Genomic DNA, 12,224 nt, shown 5'->3' with positions numbered 1-12,224 from the left:
CATGGATGCAAGGCCATGTTGTGATAATGAGCCCTTTCTAATCATGTTTTAATAGCATTTTGAAGGGACACTAGTGCAGCAGTTGGGGCAGAGACCATGGGTTGTGATGTCACAAAACCTCTCTGACTAAACTCAAATTTTTTTTTCTTCTGATTTGGGGTCTTTCTTTGACGTGTGTGTCCTTTCACACACACAAACAATGTTGTTGCCTCTCTAAAATTAAAAAGAAAAAGGGTACTGTCGGGGATTTAGGGTCATTTAGTAAAAATGACCTCAACCCCCAAAGAGGGTTGTAGGTGCATGATCTTTACTATTTTTTTATCTGTAGTACCTTCAGGCGAAGACCCTATTATTTTATCTATCACTTAAATGAAATGTTAAAGAAATTTCATTTCTGCTTGTTAAAAAATAGAAAATCACATAATTTTGAGATTATTTAAAAAAAAAAAACAAGTGTAGCCGGAGGCAACGTTTCGAATAGTAACGCTATATTCTCCGGTACAGTAGAGGGCGACATACATGCAAACAGACAAAAATTAGTTAGACGAAGAACAGCGCATGAGCGTTGATGACGTCATTAAAGGACAAGTCGATTTACCTTGAGGTCATTCAGTCTCTTCAGACGCCGGTAGCAGCGAAGTGGAGGCGCCATCTTAAGTCACTGACAGAGTGAGTGCGATTATTCAATTAAAAGGGCAAATATTGCCTCGTCCCGCGGATCTAATAAGTGGAGTATGTCTTCGGTTCTGCGAATGTAAATGCTAATGCTCTTTCCTATGCAGGAAACTGCAGACCTTCCACCAGCTAGCGGTCACGTTAGCATAGCATCTGAGGGAGCTACGCAATTTAGCGCCTACAAGTGAAGAGTGGGATCAAATGCGACATTATTGATGGAATATTAGGCTGGCGTGGGACGCCCTGTAATTATATTCGGTAGTGAACAAGCTAGTCTGCGATGTGACGGTCACCGTCGTTAGTCTGACCTGATAAAAGTAAACTAGCGTTAGCATTTGTCCTGCTGACGGAATTGAGACAGCTTTAGCCAACTAGCACGTGACAATTGTGTTTCAGTTCAGGTGCGTGTGCATGTCGGGGGCGGATCGGTTGCCCCTTGCTCGAGCTAACTAACCTCCAGCTAACTTGTTGCAGCTCTGTGAGCAGGACGCCGCCATGTACCCAGCCACCTTGACGCAGCTGGCTCGGGCTAATCCGTTCAGCGCCCCCTTGTTCACCCTACAGAAGGTGGAAGAGCCACAGCACAGCCTCCATGGATCGAGGAGCCGCAGGCTGGCGGCAGCCGCCACCGCAGAAGGTAACTCCTCCGACGTGACCGCTGGCTGCGGCGCTAGTTGCTGCATAGCCTGACCGACTTGGTTTCACATAATTCTGTTCGGATACTGGAACAGAAGGTCAGTGGCGCTTGCGCTCGCTTTCGATACCTCTGAACAGGGTTGTGCTACTGAGCGGGGAGGCGGTTGAGGCCTGTGCCGCAGCTAAGCTGGTGGAGGACATGAAAGGGCACGGAGGAGCGGAGCTAGCCTCCATGTTGCAGCCAAACGCAGGATCATACTTGCTCGGCACCGTCTTAAACCGCAAACTAAAGGTGGATCGAAGTGTTTGAGGCTGAAATAATTTAAAGCGGTGTGGGTGTGTTTGAATCGAGAAATGTGGCTACTGACTTTGAGCTCCTTAGGCCCGTCAAGAACAATTTGTCCTACCTAGCATGAGGGCAGAAGATTGCTTTGGAAACAAAACGGTATGATGGTGATGCTGTAGTGCGCCTTGTCGATTGTTAAACTTCACTCTTAAAATGACAGCGTTTTTATATCAAGACTAACCACAACACAACACATCTTGAACACTTTAAAGTCCTTCTCACGCATGTTTTCCTGTATCCCTACTAGCAGGGATCAGCTGTTGCTGTTTTAAGGTTATTACTGTTTACAGTGAAAGGGGCTGATAGGACCTACATGACATATTGCGGATAGGTGAGCTGACTCTCTAGACTGAGAGCTGCTTGATGAACACAGTGACTCTGTTGCGTCACTCAGCGGCAGTTGGACATTCTGAACTCTTCCATATTCAATGTCCCCTTGCTAAAGTCTTCCTGTGTTTCTTCAGAGGGGGACAGTTGTGAGTTCGGCTCTCAGAAGTATTTCGTCCTGTGTGGCTTTGGTGGGATTCTGAGCTGTGGCACCACACACACAGCTGTTGTTCCCCTCGACTTGGTCAAATGCAGAATGCAGGTCTGTCTCCGTTGTTTGGTGCCAGGTTCTTAACGTCACACCCCGTCCTTTACTGTTTGTGTTTTCAAGTTGTAAAATGCACCAATTTGCATGTTAGATATTGTGACAACTCAGCCATGGAGTAGTTGTTAACATGTGTATTGATTACCATGATTCGGCTGTATCGGAGTGATCCTAACATGGCTGCATGATTCTGCCCCGGTGCTCCTGTAATTTTTCCATGTCACTGATTCCCCCCGGGACCCTCGAACTTGTGTCTGAAGGTTGGGTTCAGACCAGAAGGAAAATAAGTTCTGTCAAGAAAAACTATGACTCTTCTATGCAAGACATAACGCTGACGTCAGCCAGCTTATTGTCATTAATACTCGGCTGCTAGGTAAGACTTGAGTCATTACATTGATTCCTTCTAGTAGAATAATTTTAGTAATGAAATTGGTAAATGTGACAATAAGTTTATTCTGGTAACACCTAACTTGGATCAACTTTCTTGGTCCACACAGGCATTTTGTAAGTTGTAGCCAATTGAAGTGGAACACCGATGCTACTGGCAGGATAGATTTTTAATTCCTTCCTTGGATGCTTGAACACGAGTGGGGATGAAACACATGTATGAACTTGTGTGCTTTTGCCACTTATTGATAGGCTGAACTTGCAAAACACTGTGGGCCATTAAAGTTGCAAATGAAATCACATGTTAACAGTAATTATTGATATCTGTAACCAATGGTGGCATGTTAATGGCAGAGCCATGTTTAATGGAAGAGTCTTAGCATGGATGAAACTATTCACCACACGTGTAACTCAGAACTCTTCCATTGTGTGGCTCTGCTGTGGTGTTGATTTGTGTCCTGGGTTGCATGTGACCCTGCATGTTGCATGTTTGTTGTGTCTCCCCCTCCCTTCCACGCAGAGGATGTCAGCTGCGAGTTTGGCTCCTCAAAGTACTATGCCCTGTGTGGCTTTGGGGGTATCCTGAGCTGCGGCCTCACACACACAGCTGTGGTACCGCTCGACCTTGTCAAGTGCCGTCTGCAGGTTTGTATGGAAATTGAACCTCATGTTAGCAACGAGTAGCTGGCAGCTCATCCAAGATCCCCTCCCCCCCTCCATGTCAACATGACATCCAATCATGGTATCAGCTGAATTTTAGAGGATCATTAATGTCATGCGAAATGATAGTGATACCAGAGAACCCCCATTGGTGGTGCCGTCATTGCTGTGCTTCACTGAACGTGTGTTATCTAGATTTGGGTTGTTCCATTATGAATCAAAGTGACCAGCACGCAGTTTGATTGCTATCATGTACAGCTTCTTTATTAATAATAGTTAAGTCAAGTTAATATAATATTCTAAGTTATAACAAGGCTTTACAATCATAGCCTTTCAGTCAGTGTTGTTTCCTAAATAGATTGATTTTAAAATCCCACTCCTGTCAGTGTAAATAGGTATTTGTACAAGTAAGAAATGGAAGCAAAGCATGTTAAGTATTTGAGTTCACTGTGGCATCTGTCCCTCACCTAATCAGGTGAATCCAGACAAATACAAGAGCATTGGCAATGGCTTCTCTGTCACCGTGAGGGAAGATGGCGTCCGAGGTCTGGCTAAGGGCTGGGCTCCCACCTTCATCGGCTATTCCATGCAGGGACTGTGCAAGTTTGGGTTCTACGAAGTGTTCAAGATCCTTTACAGTGATCTGCTAGGAGAGGTGAGGTCACCCTACTAGTTTCCCAGTCAGATTGTTGTTTTTGCGTTAGAGGCTCCACAAATCACTGCATTTAATTGCAATTTGCAATTTCTGAATTGACAGAAGGAGCAATAACCGTTGAAAACTAATTCTCTGTCGAGATACCATTAAATTATGGGGTGCCTAGGTGTCCTACCTCCACATCGTCTGCAGACTTCAGACAAAATCTTTGAAGATCCCCACAACATTGGAACCATGAAGATTTTAATGAGAATGAGAAAAGTAGTTTTACAGATTAATATTTCTGCTAGCATCAAAAAATATGACCATATTTGTTGAAATGTTAAAATTAATAAATTAGCTTTTTTTTCCCAAAAAAATTATGAAGTCCTAGAAGAGGTGTCAGGTAAGTCAGTGGAAGTACCTGTTCAGCACTTAAGTGCATTGAAATGATGCAGTGGAGCCTGTTGTCAGATGTGTTGTTTCACCAACAGGAAAATACCTACCTGTGGAGGACGTCGCTTTACCTTGCTGCCTCAGCCAGTGCAGAGTTCTTTGCTGATATTGCGCTGGCTCCCATGGAGGCTGTTAAAGTTCGTATTCAGACCCAGCCAGGCTACGCTAACACCCTCAGAGAGTGTGTCCCTAAGATGTTTGCAGAGGAGGGGCTCTGGGCGTAAGTATTACCCTCCAGCAGTTACCCTGCAGGTTTGTTCCATGTCATGTCAAATGTTACCAGATTATTCAGATGCAAAGAAAGGGTGACAACACGTTCCTTAGATCCACCTCTGGAGGGTGCTGTGCTCTGAGCAGAGCTCCTCAGCAGCTTGCTGGCTGGACAGTTGGAGGTGCTTGAGTCATTGGCGTGTGAGAGAAGTCTACCTGTCTCCCAGCCCTGTGCACCACTGGCAACCCTGTCTTCTAATGACGAGGAGCTCCCAGTGCTGCTGGCTAGGGGGGCGGACACACAACTGGCTACTTTGCATTTGTTTAAATGCTCCTTTTCAACTTGCACATGAAAAAAACTGAAGTGAAAAGTTGGTTGCATGTGTACTTTGAAGCTTATTTCACTAACAAAGAGCAAAAGCTGTAATCCTTTAAATATGACAAATATAAATCCTTAATAAACTGCAGCTAAAGCACCAGGAAGAGCTGCAACAAATAACAGATTTATAACCTCAATGATCATCATGAAGGCATGAAGAGATCTGACCATTTTCACTTTGTAATGTAATTGATAAGTTGCATTGACAATGTGAAAATCATTCTGTCAACTATTGGGGTGTCGTAATACATAAATGTGCTAGCTGAAGAGACTCATTGCTCACTGGATACTTGTGCTTACACTAATTTAACACCTGCTAATCATATTTGGTCAGGGAATGCTCCACTTTTCTAGCACAGAAAATCCAGGTTTGACCTTAAAGTAATCTGGCAAACCCTCAAATTTTGCTATGTGGTACATGCCCCTGGTGGAGCTGTTCTCCCTTGCTGATACACACACAGGAGCAGACAGGCCTGTACCCTCTCTTTATTTCCACCAGACATGGCGAAATTGTGATATGGTTGCACCCTGGCAGCTGGAGCTCAGTGCTGCCATTTCAAAGACTTTTACTCTGAAATGACCTAAATGGACTGGTATGGTAAAGCAAGAGACCTCAAGATGCATTCAACTGCACCGCTTAACTCCAAAATCTATTCTAAAAGCCAGGAAGTTAGTTAAAAATATCAGTATTTATCTACTGTATATATCTATCCTGAAAGCCTAACCCTATACAGCTTAGCTAGGCTGGATGGCTGTTAAACGTATCCTCTTTGACATTGTTTCAGTTTCTACAAGGGGGTGGTCCCGCTATGGATGAGACAGATCCCGTACACCATGATGAAATTTGCCTGCTTCGAGCGGACAGTGGAGATGCTGTATAAGTATGTTGTTCCAAAGCCCCGCAGTGAGTGCAGCAAATCAGAGCAACTGGTGGTCACCTTTGTGGCAGGTTACATTGGTGAGTGGCATTGCTGGAATTAATTGAATTTCTACTTGAAGACTGTAGAGAAATGTGCTTCTGAGCTGATATGCCCATCACTGAAACTCTCAGCTCCAGCCTATTCAATGTTGACTGACCATTTCGTCTTAGCTGAGTGCATGAGGAGGACTACCGCGATCTTTTACATCCAATCCTGATATTTTCAGGGAATGGTCTAGTTGACTTAATCTGGTAGATATTGAAACTGATTCTCTAATGTTTATCCATAATTACCACACTAGTTGTGTAACAGCACAGATACGGTTTATTCTAGTCATTTTGTCAGAAGTGAAACAAACTGTTCATTCCATCTTCATCTTGGTCAGCAAGAGTATCTGGCTGAGTAAACATTGGAATTTTAACCTGGAACTAATGTTGAATTTTTGTGTGTGTGTAGCTGGAGTGTTCTGTGCCATTGTGTCCCACCCTGCTGACTCCGTGGTGTCAGTGTTGAACAAGGAAAAGGGGAGCACTGCTGTGCAGGTCCTCAAGAAGCTGGGCCCCAAAGGTGAGTGCACTCACTCAGTATGAAGCTTGTAACAACACGTTCCTTAGATCCACCTCTGGAGGGTGCTGTGCTCTGAGCAGAGCTCCTCAGCAGCTTGCTGGCTGGACAGTTGGAGGTGCTTGAGTCATTGGCGTGTGAGAGAAGTCTACCTGTCTCCCAGCCCTGTGCATCACTGGCAACCCTGTCTTCTAAAGACGAGGAGCTCCCAGTGCTGCTGGCTAGGGGGGCGGACAGCTAATGAGCATCTATGTTCCTTTGCCATCCTCCTGAATAAAACCCTCACACTGTAGAAATCATTGTTGATCAGCCACAATCAAGTACATTTATTCATAAGTGGTTTTAAGTGGGTCTGGAGCACAACAAGGTTGGACCAATGTAATGTCCAAACTTGTTTGCTGCATCCAATTCTGTATTAAGTGTATTATCACATCTACTGCCAGTACTTATACACTGCACTTCCAATCCTTCACTCATAGTACTGCTAAAATTATGTAGAGTCAGGTCATCCCCGCTGTTCAATAAGCTGATCATTTTAGTTTTCCCCACTGAATAGAGGCTGGAGGCATGAGGTTTGATCCAGACCAGCACGCTGGACGGTGCTTCCCGATCATTGCTACAGGCCCTTGTTGTCCAATGCTTCTGTCATTCGGGGGACATTGTCAGTTTGTTGCAGCATCATGGACTCTGATTGTGTCTCTCAGGTGTATGGAAGGGTCTCATTGCCCGTATCATCATGATTGGTACTCTGACCGCCCTGCAGTGGTTCATCTACGATTCTGTCAAGGTCTACTTCCGCCTGCCCCGCCCCCCTCCACCCGAGATGCCGGAGTCCTTGAAGAAGAAGCTTGGCCTCACAGAGTAGGCCCCTCCACCCCCAAAACACTCACTGAGCCCCCTCACCCACCCGTGGGAAGCAGCAGTTTTCTATATTTGTTTCCGGGGCTCCGGGCTGCTGCTCCTGGTGTATATTTAAGATGCAGAGAAACAAGCAACTGGAGAGAAGGTGGCACCGTTGCTCACTGAGAGAATCTTCCTCTACCTGTCTGGTTTGATTTGACCAACTGTCCTTAGAAAATGGAAATTCTAATAAAGAAAATGACTTGGAGAATACTTTTAAAAGCTTCATGTTGAATTCTACTGTCATTTTATCTCAAGAGAAACATGTTGGAAATGTGTAACTGTTATCAACTGACCTCGTTGAACAGAGATTTCTGCACACATCGAAGAGCATTTAGTCCACATTTCTACTTGGGGAAACCTCACGTCCCTGGGAGTATGCGGATGAAGCAAGTAGGGCCTTTTACTGTGGCCACTGCAGTTACTCTCCACAAACTCAATTGGCCAATAACTCAACACTTGTTCTATCGCTAACCCACTGCGGATCTATCGTATTAGCAGGTTTGGGTCTTTGTTCTTTGATAGTCGTCGATATTGAAAAATTTAACAGCACGTGAAATTCAGACAGTGACAGCTATGGCGATTTAAATGTGTGTAGCAGAAACTATGGCGCCTTGTTTATTTCACTTTTGTATAACAATGTTAAATAACCAAATTTAAGAAATTTGCCATCTAACTTTACATAGATCAGTTTAGTAAAAAACCTTGATCATAATGTTAAAAGGTCTAGCCAGCTCAAGTCATTTTAAAGAATTCATTTGAAAAAGGGCAAAACTTTAAAATAAAGAACTCATTAGAGATTAATTAAAAAGTCATGTCTGAGAAAGTATTTCAAAAGACTTAAAGTGGATTTAGTTTTGAATTCAAGCTGCAAGCGGCATTGTGAGGGCCTGAGCCCTGGCCTGAATCCCAGGGTGTCCTGGTCCAGGGTGGAGGCCTAGTAGTTGAGGAGTTAGAAGCCTGAGTCTGATAAGAGAGTGGAGAGCAGAGCTGAGAGCTGGCCCTTTAAGAACCCCTCCCCCACTGCTCTGTCTCTGATCTGTGCTAGAGTGAGAGCAGAGCTGAGAGCTGGCCCTTTAAGAACCCCTCCCCACTGCTCTGTCTCTGATCTGTGCTAGAGTGAGAGCAGAGCTGAGAGCTGGCCCTTTAAGAACCCCTCCCCCACTGCTCTGTCTCTGATCTGTGCTAGAGTGAGAGCTGGCCCTTTAAGAACCCCTCCCCCACTGCTCTGTCTCTGATCTGTGCTAGAGTGAGAGCAGAGCTGAGAGCTGGCCCTTTAAGAACCCCTCCCCCACTGCTCTGTCTCTGATCTGTGCTAGAGTGAGAGCAGAGCTGAGAGCTGGCCCTTTAAGAACCCCTCCCCCACTGCTCTGTCTCTGATCTGTGCTAGAGTGAGAGCAGAGCTGAGAGCTGGCCCTTTAAGAACCCCTCCCCCACTGCTCTGTCTCTGATCTGTGCTAGAGTGGAGAGCAGAGCTGAGAGCTGGCCCTTTAAGAACCCCTCCCCCACTGCTCTGTCTTTGATCTGTGCTAGAGTGAGAGCAGAGCTGAGAGCTGGCCCTTTAAGAACCCCTCCCCCACTGCTCTGTCTTTGATCTGTGCTAGAGTGAGAGCAGAGCTGAGAGCTGGCCCTTTAAGAACCCCTCCCCACTGCTCTGTCTCTGATCTGTGCTAGAGTGAGAGCAGAGCTGAGAGCTGGGCCTTTAAGAACCCCTCCCCCACTGCTCTGTCTTTGATCTGTGCTAGAGTGAGAGCAGAGCTGAGAGCTGGCCCTTTAAGAACCCCTCCCCCACTGCTCTGTCTTTGATCTGTGCTAGAGTGAGAGCAGAGCTGAGAGCTGGGCCTTTAAGAACCCCTCCCCCACTGCTCTGTCTTTGATCTGTGCTAGAGTGAGAGCAGAGCTGAGAGCTGGCCCTTTAAGAACCCCTCCCCCACTGCTCTGTCTCTGATCTGTGTCAGAGTGGAGAGAGAGGAGGATTGTGACATTTTTAGTGTGTCAAAAACAAATAGCTCTGCATTCGTTGGTCAAAAGTGGAACATAATACCATATTTTTGTAGGGATTTTTGTCAGAAATACATGGTGTGTATTTTGAAGCTGTGGGAGTTTTAGTTTACATGTGAGAAGCGAGTGTTTGAGAGTATGTACCATGAGAGCAGACATGTGCCTCATTGGTTTCCATTGTAAGGTGAAAAGTGTAAAAAGGGTCTCCCCCACTTTGAGGGCTTATAAAATCCAAACTGTTTACGCTTTATAAAAACTTTTAACAACTTTTAATCAACAGAGTTTGCAGAGTCATGTATGAAGTTTTGGAAGCAATACCATGAACGCCCCAGGAGGAGATGGCGTTTGTTCGGGGCGCAAAATTGTCCATTCATGTCCAAATTGTGGACGTCCTGTTAGAGTGAGGTCAGGGATGTCTGTGTATGATTTGTCCGTCTTGATAAGACGAATAAAGCGGTGTCGGTCCCATGTCTGTAGGACATTCCTACAGGGCGTGGCGTGTTTTTTTTGTGTATCTAGGTGGCGCTATTGAGTAGAGCGCCGCTATTTTGTTAAATTTATCGAATTTTTAGCCGCACCCGATGTGTGTACCAAATATGGTGAGTTTTTGAGCGTGTTTAGGGGGTCAAATTAACTTTTGAAGTGGCGAGTGTGTCGAGCAAACACAATAATTATGCTGGCCTCTAGAGTCTCAGGTACAATATACACTGCTCAAAACACTAAAATAACATCCTAGATCTGAATGAATAAAATTCGTAATTGTTCTTGACACAGTTGAATGTGCTGAAAAATCACAAAAATTATCAATGAAATCAAACTTATTAACCCATGGAGGTCTGGATTTGGAGTCACACTCAAAAACATAATAGGGTCTTCGCCACGGAGTACCTCCGGGCTCAGGCCCTAATTAAAGTGGAAAAACATACGACAGGCTGATCCAACTTGGCTGTAACGTCCTTAAAACAAGTCAGAATGAGGCTCAGTGGTGTGTGAGGCCTCCATGCACCTGTATGACCTCCCTACAACGCCTGCGCTGCTCCTGATGAAGTGACGGATGGTCTCCTGAGGGATCTCCTCCCAGACCTGGACTGAAGCACCCGCCAACACCTGGACAGTCTGTGGTGCAATGTGGTGTTGGTGGATGGAGTGACACGATGTCCCAGATGTGCTCAATTGGATTCAGGTCTGGGAGTCGGCGGGCCGGTCCATAGCATCAATGCCTTGGTCTTGCAGGAACTGCTGACGCACTCCAGCCAGATGAGGTCCAGCATTGTCTTGCATTAAGAGGAACCTGGGCTAACCGCACCAGCATGTGGTCTCACAGTGGGTCTGAGGATCTCATCTCGGTGCCTAACGGCAGTCAGGCTGTCTCTGGCGAGCACATGGAGTGCTGTGGGGCCCCCAAAGAAATGCCAGCCCCCACCATTACTGACCCACTGCCACACTGGTCATGCTGGAGGATGTTGCAGGCAGCAGAACGTTCTCCACGGCGTCTCCAGACTCAGTCACATGTGCTCAGCGTGAACCTGCTGTCATCTGTGAAGAGCACAGGGCGCCAGTGGCGAATTTGCCAATCTTGGTGTTCTCAGTCAAATGCCAAATGTCCTGCACGGTGTTGGGCTGTAAGCACAACCCCCACCTGTGGACGTCGGGCCCTCCCACCACCCTCATGGAGTCTGTCTCTGACCGTTTGAGCAGACACGTGCACGTTTGTGGCCTGCTGGAGGTCATTGTGGCAGTGCTCCTCCTGTTCCTCCTTGCACAAAGGCAAAGGTAACGGTTCTGCTGCTGGGTTGTCGCCCTCCTACGGCCTCCTTCCCGTCTCCTGATGTACTGGCCTGTCTCCTGGTAGCGCCTCCATGCTCTGGACGCTACGCTGACAGACACAGCAAACCTTCTGGCCACAGCCGGCATTGATGGGCCATCCTGGATGAGCTGCACTACCTGAGCCCCTTGTGTGGGTTGTAGACTCTGTCTCATGCTACCACCAGAGTGAAAGCACCGCCAGCATTCAGAAGGGACCAGAACATCAGCCAGAAAGCATAGGAACGGAGAAGTGGTCTGTGGTCACCACCTGCAGAACCACTCCTTTACTGGGGGGTCCACTGCTCCACTGGGCCACCCTACTTATTACATATCGTTCATTTTAAAAAGTTACACCATTCTCAGTGTTGTGGCTTTTTCCCCAGACTGCCCTCGCTGTCTTCCAGTTTCTACCACCAGAGAGCACCTTTTCTCCATCATTCGAGTGTAATCATGCCTGTGACACAGAGTTATCCACACATCAAGTACAATGTATCATTCGTGTTAAACATGAAATATTGATTGAGTATCTGGTGGCTCATGCAGTTTGACACGCATCCTTCACAGAGGTGGTCATATTGATTATGGAATGTTTGTCCAGTCATCAATGGTGGTGCCAACTTGCTGGTTATTTACAGGAAGTGGAACATGCTGTCACATGTCTGGTGAGGATGCAGGTCAAACAACAACAACTGGGATGTTTCAACTTCCAGGAATTGAGTCCTGATCCTTGCAACATGGTGCTGGTGGTAGGACAGGGGCTCAGGATCTTGTCATGTCATCTCTGAGCATCCAAATTGCCCAAAACCATGCACCTGTGCACATTTGTACCATATGCCCACTTGCACTACATCCCCTGGTGACATCAAGAGACAGCTTGGCCTCGCTGTCTGCCATCTGACTGGTGCAGTGTAACCTGGGATAACTCTCTGAAAAATGCCAGATGCCATCAAAGGTGAACAGTTGCTCTCTCAACTTGGTTACGGCTGAACTGTAGTTAAGTCAACCCTAACCCTACCCAACTGCCCCCTCGAACATCCAGATCTCATCCATCCCAGGTG

At 46.3% G+C, this 12,224-nt stretch overlaps 1 protein-coding gene and 2 non-coding genes across 4 annotated transcripts; all 3 read left to right on the top strand.

Moving 5' to 3' along the window:
• The first annotated feature begins 524 nt into the window (after nt 1-524).
• slc25a3a (solute carrier family 25 member 3a) lies at nt 525-7,572 on the top strand. 2 transcript variants are annotated; one of them, XM_086201434.1, is made up of 8 exons: nt 525-669; nt 1,150-1,312; nt 3,157-3,281; nt 3,772-3,951; nt 4,425-4,606; nt 5,761-5,933; nt 6,352-6,462; nt 7,164-7,572. In XM_086201434.1, the coding sequence occupies exons 2-8, from the start codon at nt 1,171-1,173 to the stop codon at nt 7,322-7,324; spliced, it is 1,074 nt and encodes a 357-aa protein (XP_086057560.1). In that variant the 5' UTR covers nt 525-669; nt 1,150-1,170; the 3' UTR covers nt 7,325-7,572. The 2 variants fall into 2 exon arrangements, with proteins under 2 accessions (XP_086057560.1, XP_086057561.1); XM_086201435.1 differs by lacking the exon at nt 3,157-3,281 and adding an exon at nt 2,122-2,246.
• On the top strand, nt 4,697-4,898 carry LOC147262510 (small nucleolar RNA SNORA53). Its single transcript, XR_015115530.1, has one exon. It is a non-coding gene; the product is annotated as a small nucleolar RNA SNORA53 (small nucleolar RNA).
• On the top strand, nt 6,496-6,697 carry LOC147262509 (small nucleolar RNA SNORA53). The gene has a single exon (XR_015115531.1). It is a non-coding gene; the product is annotated as a small nucleolar RNA SNORA53 (small nucleolar RNA).
• Nucleotides 7,573-12,224: the final 4,652 nt, after the last annotated feature.

This window comes from Aulostomus chinensis, chromosome 4 (genome assembly GCF_037954235.1).
Source record: "Aulostomus chinensis isolate RoL2024-O1b breed Wild chromosome 4, RoL_Achi_v1.0, whole genome shotgun sequence".
Lineage (NCBI taxonomy): Eukaryota > Metazoa > Chordata > Actinopteri > Syngnathiformes > Aulostomidae > Aulostomus > Aulostomus chinensis.
The sequence above is the reverse complement of the archived record's forward strand: the minus strand, read 5'-3'. Positions and strand labels throughout refer to the sequence as shown.